At 42.1% G+C, this 22,544-nt stretch overlaps 1 protein-coding gene across 1 annotated transcript in view; it reads left to right on the top strand.

Moving 5' to 3' along the window:
- Nucleotides 1-7,955: 7,955 nt before the first annotated feature.
- LOC144761711 (kinesin-like protein KIF28) overlaps nucleotides 7,956-22,544 on the top strand; it is a 982,011-nt gene continuing 967,422 nt past the window's right edge. The window contains exon 1 of the mRNA XM_078646973.1: nucleotides 7,956-8,141. Within this exon, the coding sequence (XP_078503099.1) occupies nucleotides 7,986-8,141 (156 nt within the window). The 5' untranslated portion in view covers nucleotides 7,956-7,985. The remainder of the gene's footprint in view (nucleotides 8,142-22,544) is intronic.

Raw genomic sequence — 22,544 nt, 5'->3', positions numbered from 1 at the left:
ACTTTGAATATTGACCCCCAGATAGGTAAATCACTTTACTTGCTCCAATGGACGAATGTTCAGTTACAATTTTACTTTTAAAAGTTCTATAGGGATTAAAAGACATACATGTTGTCTTTGACACGTTGACTTCCAGACCGCAAGCGTTGCAGAACTCCTCAAAGATGATCAGGGCCTTCTGCAAACCACTCTGGGTCTTTGAGATGATCAACGTGTCATCTTCGAACATTAAAATCGGAATTTTGCTACCAGCTAAAACTGGAGCGTCAGTGGACTCAGCACCCATATAGTCAACAATACTATTAGTAAATAGGAGAATAGGGTAAGCGCAAGTACGCAACCCTGGCGTACCCCTCTCTCTACCGGGAATGAGCTGGTAACCATACCCTGGGAACCCCATCGGATTTTGGCAGATTCAATCTGGGGCGAGAGAGTAATTCACCAAACCCCATTCCCAGACAAATGGTTTGTGACACAACCCAAATGGAATCAACATAAAGCAGAGGCTGCTCCCAACGGACAGACTCAAGGAAGGACGGTCACACAACTTTCGACCCAGCCTGGAACCTATCCGAGTCCTCAGAGAACATGCATGAAATCTAGGGTAGACAAGGGCTACCATTCAAAGCAATTTTATGCTTGCAAACTGACTTGGGAAGGGATGTAGAGTGCCATCTGCGTCTCTCATTAGCTTGTAGCCATGCCGCTCGCACCCGTGGGTCCCTTGCTCACTACGGGGCCGATTCATAGAACTAATCCGAGTCAAAATCCTAAACTTATTACTTTTGGTGTTTACAGAAGGCACTTGCGATTTTTGGTATTCACAGAATGCACTTACGACTCCTAACTTTATCTCCGCACATGGGCCGGAATTTCCGCACCCGGACAGTACTCTCCACACCCGGAACATACTCTCAGCACCCGGACCGTACTCTCCGGCTAGGGCTGTACTCTCTGGCTCAAGCAGTAATATCCGGCTGGGGCCAGATAAAGTGTAATTAATAGGCCGGATTGCAATTTTTACAAAAAGGAACATTAGGAATGTGTGATAAATGGTAGAGGAGGTCGTAACATTGTTTGGGCAGGGAAAAGAGTATGGCCAGACACTTCATCCTAACCCAGAAAAGTTTTCTCCTCTGCATCATGCTACATGCAGTGCACAATTTGGCACTCTCCTCAGTGTTGACTGCGGTGTCAACACTACAGTAAACACTAAGGGGTGCGCCCTTAGGTTCGCCTGATGCGCCAAATTACACCGTGGGCATCGCCAATCAGTGGTTAAAATTTTTGAAAGGGGTCACCCCTCCCAGCTTTGGACCGCCAGTCCACGCCCATACTCATGCCCCCAAAGAGGTTGAGCGTTCCAGGCAGCCCCGTTGCTGTGGCCCACAACCGCCCATAGGACTAACTGGGCGCCATCGCTATTCCAGGGGACAACGTCAGGACATCCCTGGGTACACTTGGCTTTGCCCCCTTGTTGTACTCCTGCATAGAGTACTCTTCTGTACCTTACAGCCTCTGGATCGCCCTGTAACTCCTTCTGCAACACAAAACAATAAATTAGAGTATTTGCCCCCCTTGCCCGTCTGCCGGTTATGCGGTAGGGCGGGAAACGGCGAAACGGCCAGCAGACAAAGAGACCGCGCCGTGGGTGGGGTAAAGTATATATACTTCCTGCCCTCCCCCACCACTGCTGGAAGTGACGTGGCCCACTGGCCCTTCTTGCAACTGGAAGGGGGAACCACTAGCAGATGCCTCGTGTGCCCTCATGTGGCACTAAGGCGGCCGCCCTCTTAGGGGGTCCCCTTCGTGGACCACGGGCAGCCCACAATTGGCCCTTTTCAGTGCTTGTGTAAACTGTGCGGTGTTTAGTGTAATCAGGTGTACAGTGTCGCAGTCTGGGCCATGTGCACCGAGTTAAATGTTCAGTGTAGCACAAACCGAGATAGTGAGGTTAATGAATAATTTCAGGCTGGATTTTTGAAGCGTATTACTTGAACCTGTCCATGCCATTGAGATGCCTACCTTAATTGAACAGCTTTCTAACTGATGATAGCTAAGTGATTGCTGTACTCAGCAGTGATTTACATGGCACATATTTGCATTATGGTAAAACCAACGGAGGTTTCAGTCCTTCAAAAGCTGGTGAGTTGATGCTTTAACACTTCCTATTTACAGCCCTTGGAAATGTCAGAAGTGGGTAGTGGAACAAAAGTATGCTTCTTCCAGTACCAAGTTTAAAAAAAACAGGGAATGGGAGGTCGGTTATTGTTGTGCAAGCAGCCATGCTTGGTAATGTTCCCATACCAGACTTGCAAACAATCTCAAACACCTGTTTATATAGGTGAAATGTTAGGACTTCTTGTTTCGGGCCTCAAGTGAGCAGAATGAAAAAATTACGAGACTTCGACCCAATATACAAACACACTGGTCAGGGAAACTGTGCACTGTCATTTTGTGAGCAGTTTTAGCGTAACGATGTGGCCTTTGTACAAAAAGAACACATTGAAACTCTTCAGTTGTGGGATGCGCAAAGAAAGAGCTGCCAAACAAATAAAAAAGGCAGGTTGTTATTTGAGGCCAACTGTGATTATTTGGGGGGGGTGTTAAACCCTTTTGGGAAAACAGAGGCCACCCATGTTGTTTGACGCAACTGAGCTCACAAAATCATTAATACTTCTCATTCGGAATCGCAATTAAAAGGAATGCTATTTTCTAGTTATGATTCAGACTGGGCCTGTAAACTCATTTTGTGAGTCAGAAAATATTTTCGGCTCCCAAATTGGCTTTAGTACATACAAAAAGCCATTTTTGCTCGTGTAAGCTCTATGATTTTGCCAATTGCAGTTGTTGAGACCTTAAATGGCTACTAGTGGAAAGCCTGTTTAGAATACTCCTTTGCAGCCTCCTCTTGGTGGGCTGGTGCCTTCAAATAGGACCGGCCACAATGGCCAGCAACAGGGGCCTTTGATCCCTGAACATGTTACATCTAATTTTGATCACCCTGCATCAAGTAAAGAGCTAGCCACTCAATCAAGGATGGCTCAAGTGCAACAGAGGGCAGATAGAGTGGGTCTTAATGCTCCAGGCACATTTCATTTGCCGCCAGAAGCTAATCCATTAACTGTAGTCCTAGCAAATGTTCCCACTTTACATCAAGGGGAATTTGAGCACTGGTCAACTTTGCGTAATAGATCTCTTCATTTTCTATCTGGGAGGACAGGCCTGTCAAACAAGCTTTTTTCTAACTTTAAGATGGCCCGTAGGATAGACTGGGTGGGTGGTTCTGCAAAATCTTTGGAGGGGGACTGTGTTGTTCTCACTTTTGCCTCACCTCTGCTGGTTTGTACAATTCTCAGTTGGGTGGCTTTTCTTCCAATAAAGTCGCAGGGGGTTAACATAGTATCTTTGGATTTTTTCTACAAGCCTGACAGATTTCAACAATCATGTGTGAGGGTGCCTGACGGTCCTATGCCACATTCTGGTTATTCTATACCAGTTAGAAACTTTTACGAGCCACTTTGTAATCTAGATGCGGTTGACTGATTGTCTATCCCCACCCCTACTCAGTGCGACATCACGGTGGTCACTAGAAACAACTTGTGTGTGGGACCCCGAGGGGCAAATTGACAGTTTGGAGCTTCATTCTGAAGCTTCTAATATAGTTTCTAATCGTCCATCAAGTCCAACTCATGGTAGTCTAGATACTATTTTGCCCAGGATAGAAGAGATATCTGTCAACGCTAGAATCAATCCAACTACCACGGGAGCGTTGTTCAGCCGTAGAAAAGAATTATCTGACATTAACATCATCTCTTGGAATATTGCTGGGCTCCGTGAAAAGGCTACAAACCCAGTATGGGCTGGATATATAGAAAAAATAGATATCATCTGCCTTCAGGAAATGTGGGCGTTGGAACCCGTTCATATCCAGGGTTATTTGACTTTTAATACTCCGGCCGTAAGAGGTCTAGGAGGTCGGCCCAAGGGAGGACTGTGTACGTAGGTATCCAACTCATTATGTCTTGACAAGATCTCAACTAAAGGGGGGGATTGTTACCATCAGATTGTTGAATTTTAAGTAACAACCACAAAAAGAATCCTTATGGTGAACTTTTATATTAACGTTTCTGCAGAGAATAGGGGGGGACGAGTTCTCTTGTATTGCCGTGAACCTGGATGCTATCTGTACCCTGACTACTGTGGACTCTACTATTTTATGGCTGGGGGATTTTAATTGTGCATTATGTAGACCATTTAGTTCAAAAATCTGTGGTTACTCGAAGGATCAGGGGGTCTCTAATTGTCATTTTACACATTCTAAGTTCGGCGACCACCTTAATGATCTGATGTCTCATTACGACTTGGGTTTCGCCAATGATTTAGTTCCTTCTCCTGTTCCCATGTCTGCTACCTTTAATGGAAGAGGCTTATCCTCTATTATAGATTTCATTTTGGTTTCACTCACATTTGCCTCTAGTCTGCTATCTTTTGATATAGGGACTGTGGTCTTGAGCGATCATTACCCGCTTCGCCTTAAGTTCCACCTCAAGCTTTTGGGCCCATGAGGAATAAAACTGTTAAGAGTATGGGGGGCACACTGGAATTGAATAGAACTAATGGATATGCTATTCGCTGGTCGAATGTTGAACCTGAGGTATTGACTAAGCGGCTAATCTCTACCCATAAAACTGATTTTGATATCTTGCTCAGTGAGTTCTCCTTTCCGGAAGAAATCACCTCCTCTTTTAACCCTTTCCATGCTGATGACGAGCTCAGCTCGTCATCAGCTTTACCTACCCTGTGCGGATGACAAGGTGAACTCGTCATGGAACAAAGAGATTTGAGAAATCTCAGCACAGGACGGGAAAAGCCATAGCATTGAAGGTGTTATTGAGATAACTAATGAGGTCAAAAAGCTATTGTCCGTCCAACGTGGTTCTTCCCCTAAAACAGCTGGTTGGTTTGATAGCGCTTGTACTAAAGCGTATTCCAGTCTTAAACTGGAACTTCATAAACAACCCAGATTACAACGGGAGGTAAAGAGGGCAAGAGCCACTTACAGGAAAGCAATAGCAGATAGAAAGAGATCACTGAGGGAAGAAGCGTGGTGGGAGTTAAATGAGGCCGCACAAAAAAAGGACTCTGCGGCCTTTTGGAAAATCTTAAGAACTCGACCCATGATAGGGGATGGGAGACCTACCATTGAATTGGCCATTTTAGAAAAGGACTGGATAACCCACTCTGCCCTATATAACGGTCCATCTCTTAATGAGTATCCACTTCCGCAGTCTCCGTCCACATACAAGGGCAACCTTCATGTTACTTTGGATGAAACTATGTTAGCCCTTGAGCAAAGTAAGGGGGGCAAGGCCCTTGGTACCGATGGGATTCCAGTTGATTTGTTTAAGTCAAATGTAATGTTATGGGCCCCTCTTTTAACACAGCTGATTAATGCCAGTGACGGCTCCACCTTCCCTAAGACTTGGTCTGAATCAATCATCGTGCCAATCTTGCAGAAGGGAGATCATCAAGATCCTGTTTGCTACAGACCGATCTCCCTTCTGGACTCTATGGTAAAGGTGGTTGGCCGAGTCATCCTCCAACGGTTACAGGATTGGGCAACTGAATCCAATGTTTTATCTGAACTGCAGTATGGGTTCCGGGAGGGCCTGGGTACCCTTGAACAAAGTCTTAACCTGGCTATGTTAGTCGGGAAGTACACACGAGCCAAAAATGAGAAACTATATTTCGTTTTCCTTGACTTGACTGCAGCTTTTGACTCTGTTGTCCATGCGAGGCTATGGGAGACCCTTGCCGATCTTGGGGTGGATCATGGCCTAATCGCTTTCCTGCACCGTTTTTATGAGAGGGCTTCAGCTAGCGTTAGATTTGGGACAAAGGGGCAATGCACATCGGGATTTCAAGAGAGAAGAGGGGTGCGCCAGGGCTGTGTGCTGGCCCCCTTTCTTTTTAACTTATATATAAATGGTACAGCCGACGCACTTCTTAAGGGGGGCTCAGACTTTCCGCAAGTTGGTAGGAGAGGAATTCCTGCTCTCCTCTATGCCGACGACGCGGTCATTATAGCGCGCACAGGCAATGGCCTACAAAAAGTTCTGACTAGTTTTAGTGCTTTTATGGGTGACCTGGGATTAAAAATAAACCTCTCTAAGACCTTTACAATGAATTGTGTATCTGGGTCTCGGAGCACTACTGGCCGAGACATTTTTCTGGAGGGAAGCAAGATAGCTAATACAAGGACCTTTTTATATCTAGGTGTCCTCTTTAGCTATAACGATACTTGGAGCCAAACAATCGCCCAGAAAAAATGGTCCTTTAAAAGATCCATTAGTGCCTTGACCTCCTTTACCGAAAGATTAGGGAGGAAACCACCCAGGGAGCTTATACAACTATACAAGGCTCAGTGTGTATCGGCTGCCGCGGTATATGGGGCTGGGGTTAGGGGCATTTCTAATCCCACCTCCCTACAAACAGTTGAAAATCTCTTTCTTCGTTTTATTCTTGGTGTTCCACCTGGTACGTCTTCTTTTGTTTGCCATGAGGAGTTGGGTCTTTCATATATTATGGATCTTATTAAACTTGAGCCCATACTCCTTTGGCACAGGATTTGGTCTAGTGAACAGACCCAATTAAATCGCGATATCCTGCACAATTGCATGTAGCTAGATGAAGCTTTGAAAATTCCTTAGCTCAGGTATATATTCCAGTTTGCCAAAGATCTTGGTCATCCTGAGTATTATTTAAAACCGAACTCAATGACCCAAATGTCAAGGAAATCCCTGAAGAAAGATTGCTTGGCTATATTTGGATCTGTGACATTAGCAGTTGAAGCTCCAAAACCCACAGTCATCTGCCATCAGCTAAGGCTTACAACCTTCGACGTGGAACCTTACTTAAATTTTGTCTCCAAAGATCATGACAGAATGTTATTAATGAGATTCCGATTAGGAATAGTCCACAGAATTTTGACTATCCCGCTAATGAATGACTGGTCAAGAGAACTCCCTCGGTGTATGTGTGACTCTACATCAGAACAGTCTACCATTCACTTATATTTTTTTTTACATTTTTTAAAGAATTAAGGAAATTCTGGATACTTCCTATTCTGAGTTCCTTCGGCCTAAGACAATGTCGTCCAGCCCTCGTGCGATTGCAATATTTAGAGAATGAATTTGTGGCTTGGAGGATTTCTAGCTTTTTGAAGAAAGCTGTGTGGCTGAGGAAAAGTATGTTTTTTGATCCCTGATGGGTTTTTCCCTTTTAAACTTTTTTGTATAAATATTTTAAAATGCACAGTTTTATCATTCCCTTGAGATCTTTATTTTTATATTGTGATTTATCTTTTCTATAGATTTTGATGTTTGCTTTTATGATTATATGTATATGATCGAATAAAGCTCGATTTGATTTGATTTGATTTGAAATGGAATGGAATTAAACCACTTTTGTATTAAAAGTTAAGCTTGTTCAATGGCTTTGGACACGTGACCTTAAATTTACAGAAAAGGAGGCCATTTATGGTGAAAGCCCATGCTCTTTAAGAATTAACATAGGGCAACACAATGCAACATAACATACTTTCTAGAAAGTCCACATATACACTACATGGAGTTTAACATTAAGATAACTTACTGAGTTAATGCACTCACTGCAAAGGTCTTTGTGTATGTGACCTAATGGGCATATGATTAGCTCCAGGCCTGACCGACTTAAACTTTCCTGCCTTTGTGGTCAATAAACCGGTTAAAATTAATGTGGCTACAAGTACACACTGTTAATTACATTGCTAGAAATGGCAAAACCTGCGGCGATAAATACTGATGAACCTAAAATAAGAAGATCACACAGAATGGCTTGGTAGGTTTTGGGGTTCACTTTAGTGAGTAATAAACTGCTAACTGGTTGATTTGTTCTCCTTTATACAGAGGGAGCAAGAAGCAAGCAGCAGGTGTGTCATATCTATGAATTCCAACTGCACCACCATTTTTGATCCTAAGAATCCTGGGCATGGAAAAACCTTTAATTTTGACTTGGCATACTGGTCACATGATGGGTTCCTGAAGGACAGTAATGGCCTGCTCATTCCAGATAATGCCGACAGCAGATATGCAGACCAGGTAAGACCAACACTTTCAATGAATGATGAACTTTCCTACTAGAAAAGCATAATAATTCTGAGCAAATCACTTTAATCATGGGTAGCAGTTGTATATAACTGGTTAGTCTTCAAACAGAGATCTATGGTGCCATTTCATAGTTACATTGCTACACATATACACACACAGACACACAAGCACACACAGTAACACATATAATAATTCCCCCCAAAATGCCCACCCAGGACACCCTCCTTGAGACTCTAGGGCCTGGGGACCCCATCCCCCAGTGGCTTTCTTTTTTATAATGGGACTGGAAGCAGGAGAATAGGACCAAGATTCAGCAGCCGGCCTGCAGGTAAGTGTTTTTTAATTATTTGTTTTCTTTTGTTTACCCCCACGCCGCCCTGAAACCTCTACTGACCCCACCCCCATTAAGTTGCTGCTGCCACGGTCTGTCGCCCTGGGGATGGGGTCCTTACAAGCTAGGGAAGGGAGGCAGCACCTCCCCACCCCTCTCATTTTACAGCCGGAGGATGGGGTCCCATGAAGCCTTGGGGAGGAGGACCAGTGCCCTCCTCCCCATTTAAATATGTGTGGGGCCAGGGAAGATGGAGTCCCCAGGGCCAAAGATGACTCGGGGAGAGGGCCCTGCTAATGCCTTACTCCCCAAATATTGTATTAATATGACCCCTAGGCCCTGGCCGACCCCAGCGGTTAAAACTATAACATTTTAAAAGACAGCTGGTGATCTTATATATTTTTTGCATGCAGTGATCTCACAGGAGTCACGCTGGAGACCTCCAGGATAGCGGAAGAAAAACATTTTTTACTGTCCCCCATGGAGGGGTTGCTCTAAGACCCCAGACAAGGGCTAGGGGGTAAGGTATGCCCACCCGGCCTCCGTCTATCTTTTTTCTTTATTAAACTCAGCATGGAGGGCTAAGTACCCAAGTCCTGTAATGGCTGGCTGCAACATTTTTTATCATGTTGTGGCCAGCCAATGAGAATGCTCCTAAGCGAGGCAGCGCAAGGTAAATAAAATCCACCTAGTCCAATCAGAACGCTCTATTTTTTGAAGTTAGGTTCAAGGGATTCTAATGAGGGTCACTTAAACACAACCATCCAAATTATACAAATATTCCTGGTCCTTAATTTCTCAAAAACGACAGAACGGATATATAGCAAATCACAAAAAGTACACTTTCCGGCCAAGCTCTAGCTTCCTGCCCAATTTTTTGTTTTCTGTTCAGCGTTTGTTGGAATATAGCGTTCCAAAAAAGTCTATCGAAAGTGCATGGTGAGTTTGCGTTTTCGGATCACCTCCTTTTTCTCGGCACCTGCTTGACAGATCACCTGATACTTTCCATGCACAAACTAGGCACAATAGAGCACCTTTTTGGAACCTTTCGTGAACATAGGTGAAATAGCGAAAGCAAAACAAAAAAGCAATTTCGTATGAAAATACAGACCTAAATATAACTATCCATGGCTACCGCTACTGGGTTATATATATATAGATTGAGACTTCTGTGAAGGCGAAACACGTCTCTCTTGCCAAGGGGTCGAGACCCGAGACATTAAAGAAAGCCATACCTGACTTCCTGACTTCCTCGAGTACGTGCCTTCTTCTTCATTGGAGTGGGATGGTGGATTCATATATATATATATATATATATATATTACCTACTGGCGGTCGCCAGTAGGTAGTTATAGTTAGGACCTATTGCCAATAACTTTGGCGTTGATTGATGAATCTTCTTGAAATCTTCCAAACTTTTGGCCAGCTCAGTTCCGCTCCTTCCCTGGGGTTGATTAGTGAAGCGGGGGCCGAGAAAAAAGGGGGGTCCCAAAACGCATTCTCCCCATGCAATTTCTCATAGGACATTTAGCCACGGCTACAGCTCGAACGGCTGAACGGAATTACACCAAATTTGGCAGAGAGGTAGTCCTCAGTTCCGACTTGTGTCTTTGGCATATCGGGTGTCAATCTGTTAAGTAGTTTATTTGAAAATTACGGTTAAAGTCATTTATATATCTATGGGCGCGGAAGATCCGCGGATTGTGCGAGGATTGGCCTCGTAGGATAAGTGCACCGTTCCGATCACGCGCTGAATTCTAATTGGCTGTCAAGCGGTTGTAAACATTCGAAACCCGGACCTGTTGGCAGCCATTTTGTGCCTCGGTAGAAGCGAGGGTGAAAAAGTCAGTGAAATATGTTGGCAAAACGTGAACAGGGGCATGTTAGACACACACTGACCCCCTAGGCCTGCTCAGGGGCTGACATAGGGACCCGTAGGGCAAAAAAAGTAAGACCATTTTTTTACAGAAAAAGTTGCGATATGCGCGTAGGAGCCGCGCATTTGGTCGCTGAAAAAACCGAAGCATGTATTTTTGAGATATATATCAAGCTTATGTGTATAGATGTTGGGTGGTTCTAGAAAGAGCCCTTGTGTTTATTGAGAGATTTTAGCAATCATAAGTAAGAACCGATGCAGAGTCTAAAGTTCATGAAGAAGACTCGGTTTCCTTCATCTGTAAAATGTACACTATCTCTTTAATAGATGCCATGCATATTGAAACGCAGATTGTTGTGGTATATGGACAATATTCTATAGTCTTGTAGAAAAGTAGAAAGATTTATTCACATGTTTATTCACTTATCTGCGCAGATCAGGTGTTCCAGTCTTCCCCTATCTCGACGACTGGTAGTTGAAGGCGGGCTCGCCCCAGACAGTCGACTCCCACCTCCAGACTACGGTCGACCTCTTTCACCTGCTGGGGTTGTCCATCAACGTGCCGAAGTCGCACCTGTGCCCCTCTCAGAGCTCCTCTTCATCAGAGCGGTTCTGGACTCTGCGCAGTTTTGGGTTTTCACTCCGAACAGCGGGTTCGGGATATTTAGGCTCTGATTCTGATCTTTCAACTTTTATCTCGGGTCTCGGTCAAGTTGACGCTGCGGCTCATGGGCTGAAGGCCTCCTGTATCCTAGTGGTGCATCACGCAAGGTGGCATGTGAATACATATAAACATAGGCCACGCAGTTTGCCTCCCGTAAAACACAAATTTCAGGGGGTGGTGGTTCCCGGTGCTTGAGGGGTGTCGTTGAAGCCCACATACTTGTAATGTTGTAGGGAGGGTTGGACGCGAAAGTGGTGCAAGGGGGTTGTAAATCTGGTACACAGTGTTTTGTTTTACTTTGCTTTCCTTTCTGTGATGTAGAAGATCCTGGGTAAATATAACGGTTTTTGTACAGCCAGTAACTTTTAACCCTACCCCCAAACGGCTTTCTGCCTGTTACCATAGTAACATTTCATGGAACACTTACGTGAGCACAGAGGTTAAAAGTTCACCACACTATTTTGCTAATGAGTTAGCCTAAGAATTATACTTCAAATTATAAATATCATTTCTATTGATGACTGCTACCCCCACAAAAAAAAACCAGACGTATGTACTTTTTTAATGAATTTTTATTAAAACAATAACTGGAACTATAACTAAAAGATAACAATACAATAAATAACTAGAACTATAACTAACAAAACAATATAATAAACAACATATAATATGGAGTCTAAAAGAAATATTGTAGTTAATCTGCAAAGCAAAAAAGAAAATTAGTGTTTAAAATTAGATTGATGTGACTAAATGAGGTCAAACATTACAAGTCAAAGTAACACTTGACGATATATATATATATTTAAATGTTTCCAGTGTGGCTGAAACACTTCAACTGTCATTGTACATGCAGACTTTGGTCCACCCTTTTTATCAATTTTTGCAGTTTGAGATATAACGTCGTACCTCTGTTATTCATCTCCTACTTTCTCCTTTCAAAATGTTTTGTAAAGACTTTAACAACAATTAAAGGGAACATTTTCTTCATATTTTTAACAAAGCATTTGACACAATGCATAGTGACACCGTATTTATTGAATGTTTTGAAATTAATTTTTACAAGTCTTAAAAAAGGTGAATGCAAGAAAAGTTACTTGCCACATATGCAAGACTGCTTTCAAAAGGAGACCCCAATAAAGAGGACTGGTGTGGAACTGCAAGTATGCGGAAGCACTTGCAGACTAAGAATCCGGTCAACTTTGCAAGAGAAGAGTTAAGGAGATTGAGAGAGGCTCCTCCTGCTTCATGAGGAGGTCCAAGTACCAGTGGAGCAACACCGTCAACCTCTACTGCACAGCCTAATATTCATCCCCAATTTGGAACCCTTTAAGAAAAAAAGTAAGAAGGTTGGGAGCTCTGTATGCCATCCTAAAACCTAATCATCCATTAGTTATACCGAGATCCACCCTGTATCAGACCCATTCGTAGAAGTGTGAATTTGACATTATTTGCCACCGAAAACCCCTCAAGTACTTATATCGTTACTTTTTAACTCCCTCGAGTAGTCATACTGTGAGTATTTACCTTAACGTTGTCCGTTAAAAATGTGTGAATGTGCATGGCTTCGGACAACTAGTAAATGCCATATTTGAGACATCGGTGTAATGAGCTGGAAAAGGAGGATATAGTTTTTTTCAACCTCGGCAACAAACATTCTGCAAACTGAAAAAAGAGTTTAAAATGATTATGTTGTACATACGTCCAAGATTAATTTAAATGTACATCAAAACATTTGTTCTCAATAGGATTGGGGATGAAAAGTAATTATCAGGGGATATATTTGGCAAGCAAAATAGGAAATAGCATTGCATCATACAAATGTTTAGGCCGAGATTGGTCACTCACTTTATTTACATTGCAATTTTCAGCTGATAACATATGGAGAGAAGTCAGTGGATCTGGTGTGTCGAGTTGTTCACCACCACGTGGTATAGTGTATGGGCAGGACAGCTTGTGGCGACCAGTACATCTCATGGTTGAGATATATGTATAATGAGATAGAACAGGGGGCAAATTAAGTTTAAGGTTATTAAAAAACATGGAGAGCGTGGTAAAATACAACATTGATGAAGCAATTACATGTCCAGTGCATGGGGTGGAAGGAGCACGTGACGCACTACTTGAAAAATGATATGCGGCCGGATTAAGTAATTTGCCCAGAAACATCGCCTACCAAGGCAAAATATTTAAGTTATAAGAGCTGGAAACCGTGCTAAAATACACTTTTGCCAAAAACATTACTTTTGCAATTCATGGGGCACGTGACGCACTACTTACATGAGAAAAACTACATCGCATTCAATTGAACAGCACGTAGCACACTGCTGTAGGAGCGGCCACGTGGCGCGTGGCAAATTAAACAAACTCCCCAGGATTAAGTGATTTGCACAGAAACTAAAGTTACGAAGTTAACTTTAACAATATAAAAAACCAGGAAAACAAGCTTAAAAACAGCATTGCCAAATCTAACATAAATTTGCATTTACGCTGTATTGTTCAGAATAATTCATTTAAATACTCTTAAAACAGTGCTCACCTACAAAGAAGTGGATACGAACACTCTCATGGCTGTGACTGGTACAAGGGAGGCTGAAGGAGCATGTGTAATGTGTGTTTAAAACGTGAAAAGGGGGAGAGTAGACACACCCTGATCCTCTAGGTCTCCTCCGGGGGTCCCACAAGGTCTCCCAGGGCCCCTATTTTTTTTCTTTTTTTGGGAAAAATCGCGGGGTGCGCGTATGATGCCCGCATTCTAGCGATATTAAAAAAAAAATGTGGGCTTACGCGCGTCTTTGATCATTTGCATTCTTTCAACTGTTTAGAGGAGATGTAGCAGTGCTGTATCCAGGATCCACCGCTGTGAAAGAAAAGGTAACGATAACATTATTTATCTGCTAAGTGAATTTCTACCCATAGGATAACAGTGCGCAACTCCATAAAAAAAGAAAAAAAAAGAAAAATAATTTAAGTATATTATGAACAATGTATACTAATGAAAAAAAAGAATTTTATGTAAAAAAAATTAATAAAAAAATGTCTAATGTAATTTAAAAAATAACATCTATAAATAAAAAGATAAAAAAATGTAGTTAGAATATATAGTAAAAAATATTTACAAATTAGCATTTACAAAATCTTTGAAATTCACTGAAAAAGCCATAGGTTTCAGACATGTTATAGTTAGGAATTAGCATTTAAAAAACCTTAGAAATTCACTGAAAAAAACATAGGTTTCAGGGGTGTTATAGTTAGCTACACATTTCACTCGTATAAAACCATTGAAATTCCCCTGTTATAGTTAGTTGTACTAACTATAACTCGCGCGCCCGCAATCCACTGCTGATGATGTCACATATTACATCATTCATGACATGGTCAGTGACGTCACTGATTATCAAAACAGAGCAGTTTCATGAGTGATTTATTGAATGTTTAACGAAGCAACAGTTGGTACCACTCTACAAACACTCCAAAATGGTGCTATGCATACTGAGGTGGTGCTTATGCAACAATATATTTCTCTTTGGCATGGACCTGTAGCAGCCAATGAGGGGTACTGCCATGGGCACCTGCTTCTCCCCCATCTATGCGAATCTGCATATGGGCTGGTGGGAGGAGCAGGTGTTGGCTAACGAAAATGCCAAAGAGATGACTGAGAATGTGGTACTCTGGTCTCGCTAAATCGAGGATCTTTTTGTCCTATGGCATGGCAGAAAATCATCAGCAAAGATTTTCGGACATAGGTTAAATAGGTTGAACAACAATTATCTTAATCTACAGTTCACTGCACATCTCAGTGACAAGGAAGTAAATGTAAATGTCCAGTATTTGTAAAGCGCGAACAATTACCCGAAGGTGTCAAGGCACTGGGGGCTGTCGGAAGATTAAGCGAGCTATTGCCCAGAATCACATGGTGCTGAGCAGACACCTGCCTCCGGAGCCGGGGATCGAACCGTGATCCCCAGCGTCCAGCGTCAGTCGCCCTGGCCGCTGCGCCACACCTCTTCCTAAGGACACTTCTTAGATTTAAAAATATAAGTGGCAGATGGAAAACTACAGACCCAAACATTCAGAAAGAGCACTGTGGGCAACACTGTGCTGCATTCTAGGAGTTTGCATCCCACTAAGTTAAAGAACTGTACTCGATACGCAGAAAATCTCCGCATGAGAAGGTACTGTAGCAGTCCTGAGCTGGTCCAAAAAGCTAAATTCGCTTCCACAGAGAGGTTTAAAGCACAAGAGGGAGAGGAGTTGGCCTAACGGGTATGGGTGGTCGACCTCGAATCTGGGGAACCAGGTTCAAGTCTCGGCAATGATGCTGAACATCCTGTGATTCTGGGCAAATCATTTAATCTCCCCGTGCCTAACAAAAATCTATGAGTCCTCATGTAACATAACTGGTGCTATGTAAAGTGCTCTGATACCCGATACTGGGTCAAGTTCGCACTATATAAAATTCCGTTAAAAAAAATAATACAATAAAGCCATCCTAGAAGCAGCCTAACGCAAAGCTAATTTGAAACCTAGGGAACAACTGATCTTTACAGACCCAATCAGAACAAGTACACCAGATACAATTGAGCAGATATTTCACTTCATCGCTGATTACAATATGCAACATCAAAAGATTTGAGACATTTTTCAGAGACATTGGCACTTACTATGTAGTGATCCCTCATTAGGGCCCAAAATACACAAAAAAATACGTATAACTTTTCGCAAAGACAGATCAATGAGACAAGATCTAGTAGTCAATAGTCCAGGGATGACACAACAGGAAACATGATTGAGTGGTAGTAGTGGATTCAGATGATGCCATAAATGTAAAGCATGAAATTATGACATGAACATTACAGAGGTGCCCTTGCCATTTTACAACAGAAAATGGCAGATCATGAAGCCACTAACATGTAGGAGTGAATTTGCCACATATGTACTCAGATGTAGTTGTCTTAAACTCTTATATAGGCAGTGCTAGTTTGGTGCACATCAGTGGATTTTACAACATATTCGAGCCATTAAGAACAAAGACCAGTCATATCCAGTATTAAGACACTTTTAACTGGTGCATGACAGCAATGTTAAGAATTTGGAGTACTTTGTGCAAGGTGAGGTGCCGGCAAGATTGAGAGGTGGCAATAGAGAAAGATATCTAAGACAATTGGAGTCCAGATATATTTTACTTTTAATTTGAAGATTCCAAATGGTCTTAACACCGAAGAAGACATGTATGTCAATCTATGAATTTATACAGTGATGCAAATCTCTGTTCGACTTGTAATGAATTAGGAGGCCACTTTTCAAGTAATTTTATTCTCTAAATCAATTTCTCTCCAGACTCATCCTGTAATTCATATTTATAATTTTAAAATTCCTGACGTTTTATATAGTATTTAAATGCACAGCACTTTATTAGAAATTAGATTCTATTTATTCTAGCAGAATTTTGTAGAGTCCGAAGAAACAACAATGCCATGTTTTTTAAGGCGTTCAGGAGTTGAAGCAATATAGGGGAAAAGGCACTTGCTCTTTATCAGCAATGTGATGATCATTGGTAGAATGTGGGAGCATCTTTCAAAGCTATAATTATTGGAGTGAATAGCATGCTGTTGTATTACACCCAGGCACATAGCCCCTAATAGACCCCACGTATGTATGTATGTATATGTATTTATATAAGAATTGTCGAAAATGTCAATGTTATATCTCTGCTAGGCTAATTGAAGGTTCTAGGTAAATGTTTGAGGCAATTGTCACTTTATTTCACGCGGTTTGAAATCATAACTTTTCAAGGTAGGAGCGAAGTGGGTTTATTTGTATGCATCACTTTAAAGATAAAAGTTGCACTGCCACTTTAATTTTTAAACATCAGGAACATGTATAAAAAGTATGCCAATGGCGACGGCAGAAGGTTTGACAAAGACTGATGCTGCGGTTTAAATGTGTTACCCGTCCTGTTGTGAGTTACAATAAAGATGTCTAAAAGTGAACCTGAGCGTTCTGGGGCTTGTTTGTACTTGGCAGCGGGCGTGTTGAGGATATATATAAATATACATATAGATATATTTACTAGAAAAGACAAAGTTTTAAGTTACGTTTTAGTTAAGTATGATAATATCTCTCTTTACATTAAAAAAACTTGGAAATTCACTGAAAAAACAAAGGTTAATGTCATGTTACAGTTGGCAGTAGGAAATTCAAAGAAAAGCATGAACATAGAAAGCATATTGGAGGAAGAAGTCATGGAAATGCTTATTAAAGAAAAGTCATTTTTTAATGAGACACTAAAACATCAAAAACTAGAGAAAACATTTGAACGGAAATGCATTTAAACAGGAAATGTAAAGGAGCATTCAACTAGAAACTCAATTTAATGGAGAGTAAATGTACAAACAGAACCGTGTCATGAGTGATTTATTGAATGTTAAACAAAGCAACAGTTGTTAAAATGTCACTAGAAATAGAACTCTGGAACAATTTGTAGCTAAACCAGCACAAAGGTTAAAGTTCACATGCAGTGCCCCTCATTTTAGAAGGCAGCTGCAGCATCGGGGGTTAGGTCTTGCCTAGGCAGCGCTTGTGCTGTCTCTTCGAGATATGCTGTGTTGAGATATGGACCTGAAGCTCCGCCCATCTTTTCAATTGGCTTCTGTTCCTGCCCTTTTAAAATAGTTGTTTTTGATACGTTAATAGGCGTATTAGTCCCTACTTAGTACCTCCCTGTCTTCTGTTGTATCCTCCCAGTGGGACTGCCCCTGTTACATGTGTTGTAACTCATGACCCTATGTAGAGACCTTCAAGAAAACTTTTTTTTCTGTGTTGGCCTGCCTCTTCTATTAAGTGTTGTGTACTTAGCTTTCGCAGCTGTTTTCACCTAATGTCACTGTGCGGTACCTCCAACAACACTGCTTGCCCTCCCACTCCTCCAAGATCGCTGTTTTTTTTGGTTTCTTTAAATTATAATTCTTATGTTTTATCTCCCTCTGCCCTCTCTCCCCACCCCCTCATTCCTCCCACAACAGTACGAGCATGTCCCCACCACCCTACAAGATTGCTAAGATGGCTGCTTATTTGTTTTCAATTACATTTGTAAATTTATGTGAGCTGAAATCGCTGCTTTTTTTTTCTATTACATGTGTGCATTTGTATTTGGAACAATAAGTGATTTCCAAAAATATACAAATATTTAGAAAATATTGAGCCAACACCGAGGCTCAAACACGATCCCCAGCGCCCGAGGCGGCAGCCTACAGGGAGATTACAGTGGCAATATACTATCTCAGCTGGACAGTTCTTGACACATTCAGCGCTGTTGGGGGCAATTGGTGAGACATGTGGTAACCAGAGCAAACAGCCATACGTGAACCTGATACTGCAGGTACTGTTGACATTGGGCCTCACACTCCACAGGATCACTAATGTATATTGGGGCACTGATCCAAGCAACTGGTAATCTAAATAGCTAGAAGGATTGCTGGAGCCAGGACTTGCAGATTGTGCTAACAGAGGTGGACTGGAGCAAGGTCCTGAGCAACATCTTGAGGGTCTCAAGGAACGCACAATTGAAGCTGCTACATTCAAACTCTACATACTTCGCCTCATTGTGCCTACATCAGATGTTTGTCATGGTGACACGCATGTACCAGGTGTGGAGCAGAACACGTAGACTTTTTTCACATGCATTGCCAATGCGAGGTCCTGCAGACATTTTGGATCACAATGTGCACATATATTACACAAGTCATGGCTGATACTACATTCATATCTCCAAAACATGGCTACTTGTTCTGATGCCACGCCCCAAAGTGGACAAAGCTGGAAGTAGGTTTGCGGGACTGGCGCTGGCGAGGTGGATAATAGCAATACACTGCAGGGCAGACTCGTCACCACCACTCGCAGCATGGCAGAGTGATGTGCACTGCAGGACAAACACAGAGGATAACATGCTGCGGCAACTCGGTTGACATGCAGGATGCACCAACCACATCACCAGATGGGGTATAATAATATTAGCATTGGAACCCGAACTGGATGGGTGACCACCCTGAAGGAGCGGCGACCGAGCGTGACTCTAGTGGTCATCGCATAGAACTGGGACCTTACATACATGCTGTGGGCTTCACCGGCAGAGTTTTAATTTTTGGAGGTGTGGGGATCCCCAAACACACAATCTTGACTTGGGGGACACTGACCCCTTCCTCTCTCCCCCTCTAATTGTTGCCTACGGGGCACACCCAAGGGAACATTGGAACACACCCCTCCAGTAGGTTGGTCACTTACCCATGCCCTACATTCGTTTACCTGAAGTTCATACTATAGCCAGCCACTCTGAACTTACTGATGTATCATTGCATATTGGGTGCTGTATCGGACCACTTAATGTCTTACTGATTGTTATCTAATTGTATACCGCTACCATCCAATAAATATCTTTTTTTTTTAGAAAAAGAGAATACTAACAAAAGCACACCAGCACATGAATCAGCCACCATATAAAGAGACAACAATAATCATCCATCAATGCATACTTTCAATAACCACGCACTACGGGATCAAATGTGTTTGACCATTGTAGCCGTTGATGCTAATTAGAGTTCCCGAATCACATATTGCTTTAACATTGTGATGCATAGGGCATATGTGGAGCCCTTCATTCATATGCAGACCTGACTTGTCAGCAAGTTCTGATAAGCTTCATTCCCTCACAGCACTGTGTCCTAAGGATAATCTTGAGCACCTAGTGTGCAATATGAGACCGAAACATTGACAATTTGTCCTCTTTAGCAATATTTACAACACTGCTCTGGGTCCCTCATTCAAAACTGACACGTTATGATTTATATCTCAGGGACTGGTGTGTCTTGGATGTATACAGGTAGGAGGATTGTTGCACTTTCTTAGCTCCTCAAATCCTAATGAAAGTGTATATTAGGATCATAAGGTGGCATCAGTGTGGATTTGTTGAGGTTCTGCTGTTATACCATGAAATGTTATTTGGACTATAATCAAGTATAATGTACATGATGCTACAGTGATGCGATTTTCATGAAAAACTAAATGATCGAGGTTTCATAGAAAACTAGGTATAAGTGTTTACATTGTTACTTCATTTGTTATACCTGAATGTTGAGCTGATGTTATTTGATCATTTGTCTGACCAGCATAAAGATTAAGTTGAGTAGAAATAAATCTTCTAGGAACATATTAGTCTTGTAGATTACATTACCCAGTTTTTTGGGGGTATACTGGATTGTGCTGTCCTAATAGATACTTTTAATTCCATGGCACAAAAGAATTTCCTCAATTTTATATTTGCAGCCAGTCCATCAGGGTCACTTTCAGATCCAGAACCACCAAAAATCTTTCAAGATATCCTTTGCTCAACCGGTCTGGCCAGATAGCCAGATGGTTATCCACAAGTTGCTGAAACTAGGTTCATTCTCACGTGAGCTGAAAACCTTCTACATTAGACTTCTCCTCAACAAGAAAACATTCAACCCATCCAACTCAACAAACAGCAGGCTCATATCAAATGGACCATTCTTAGGAAAGCATTTTGGGAAAGCAGTGTTTACTCATATTCAAAGTTCATTGGTTAATGTGTTGGCTTTCCGCCATACAATATTAAATAAATATATGATGATAAATAATCAATAAATTCATAAAATCACATAAATCAGTCTCTTATCCTACAGAAATACAGCCAATAAAAGCAGTAGCTTCCAAAAGACCTGCAGCTGCAGGTTTGCCTTCCCATAACGTGCAGGTGAGTATACAGTAACGGACAGTAGCAAAGAGCATAAACACCATATTATCCCCATCATCATTCTGCCTAACAGTAGTGTTTCAGCACACCCCAAGTTACATAAAAACCCATAACACAACAATCTCCTACCAATGATGTTGGGTTACCGTGTACAAATGGTACCATCCATGAAAGCTGCAACTACCAATCAAGATCCTCCTTTAGTACAGGTAAACACATTTTTAAGAAGGGCATAAGAACCATGAGGTTCATAAATGTATACAGTCCTATTGGAGTTCAGTCAGATCCATTGGGCAGTTACTAGGCCCCTCATACATGGCCAAGATTCCCATAAACAAGAGGCAATTGAGTTAAAAGTACATTCATCATCTGTTCAAAAATAAAATGCAAATACTGCTCCGACAAAGTTGATCTCATAGTTTCTATAAAGGGGCACACATCACCTTTTATGTGCATAGACATGTTTAGTGCAAAACAGACAAAAGTGCAATAGATAGTGCCCCAACAGACTCACAGGGTTAACCAGGGAAAGTGTCCTCTCCTGCCTAGTCTCAAAATCGCATTCCTTGTCAATTTTTACTGTGGCCTGCCTTATGCTACTCGGGTCGGTCCAGAGTGACCCCAACTGCAATTCATCTAATATGTGTTTTACGTGGAAGAACCAAGTATTTCTACCGTGGGCACCAGCATAATTGGCATCTTCCAAAAAATTTACACAGCCTCCTCCTTTAGGGTTCAGCACAGCTCATATTTAGTATAATACTGATTTTAGAGCCGCTATTTCTGCTATTGGTGTGTGTCTAAGCTCTGTGTAAAGTGCTAACAGAGGGGTGACAGAGACCAGTCTTAGGAAATATCTGAGGACATTGTTCTCAGTCACTTAAAATGTGTTTCAATTCCCATACCCCACGAGCTTGGCCTGTGAAGTGCTGCTGCTACCGCCTTCTGCCTATAAATTTGTAGAAACGTTCTGATACTTTTAGCACTCGCCTTATGGCTACATTTTAAAACTGCCCTGGAGGTCTGATTTAAGATTGCAGTTGCCTTGTGTACTTTACAGTTCTATTTCCGATCCTCAGTAAACCGTACCCCGAGATACTCTGCTTAACACACTCTATTGGCTCACAATATATTGTATTCTATCGCTTGAGACTGGGGGCCGTCTCAACACCATGCTCTTTGTCTTGCTGCTGTTAATAGTCAAATACGTTTTTGGGCAATATTCAACATACCTCCTTAGTAGATTGTGGACTGCATTTTCGGTCTATGCCAATAAAACTGCATCATGCGCAAACCGTAGTACTAGGACTTTTTCCCCTGCTATAATGAGGGTGTCGATGTGATCTTTAAGCAGGTATTTCACTACTCATTTAGGTATAAACTAAAGAACAAAGGGGCATATTATCAAGGGGGTTTATCTCCGCTTTTTTGGCTTTAAAAGCCAAGAAAGCGGAGATAAAATGATCTCCCTATTACCTAGCTGTCGCTAACACCAGTTAGCAACAGCTAGTAGGAGATAGCGACCATCTTGGGCCCCACTTTTCATGTCAGTGATATTTATCACTAATGACATGCAAAGTGGGCGTGCCAAGATGTTAGCGACTGGAAACAGTCGCTAACATCGCTATCTCCTATTACCAACTTTTGGAGATATTCGCGCTAAGCGCGAATATCTCCAAAAGCTAACACCTGCCCTGAGCAGTTCTTAGCCATGTTATCCAATGGGAGGTGGATAACATGGCTAAGAGCATTAGCTC

The sequence above is a fragment of the Lissotriton helveticus genome, chromosome 6 (genome assembly GCF_964261635.1).
Source record: "Lissotriton helveticus chromosome 6, aLisHel1.1, whole genome shotgun sequence".
Lineage (NCBI taxonomy): Eukaryota > Metazoa > Chordata > Amphibia > Caudata > Salamandridae > Lissotriton > Lissotriton helveticus.
This window is presented reverse-complemented; position numbering and strand designations above follow the sequence as displayed.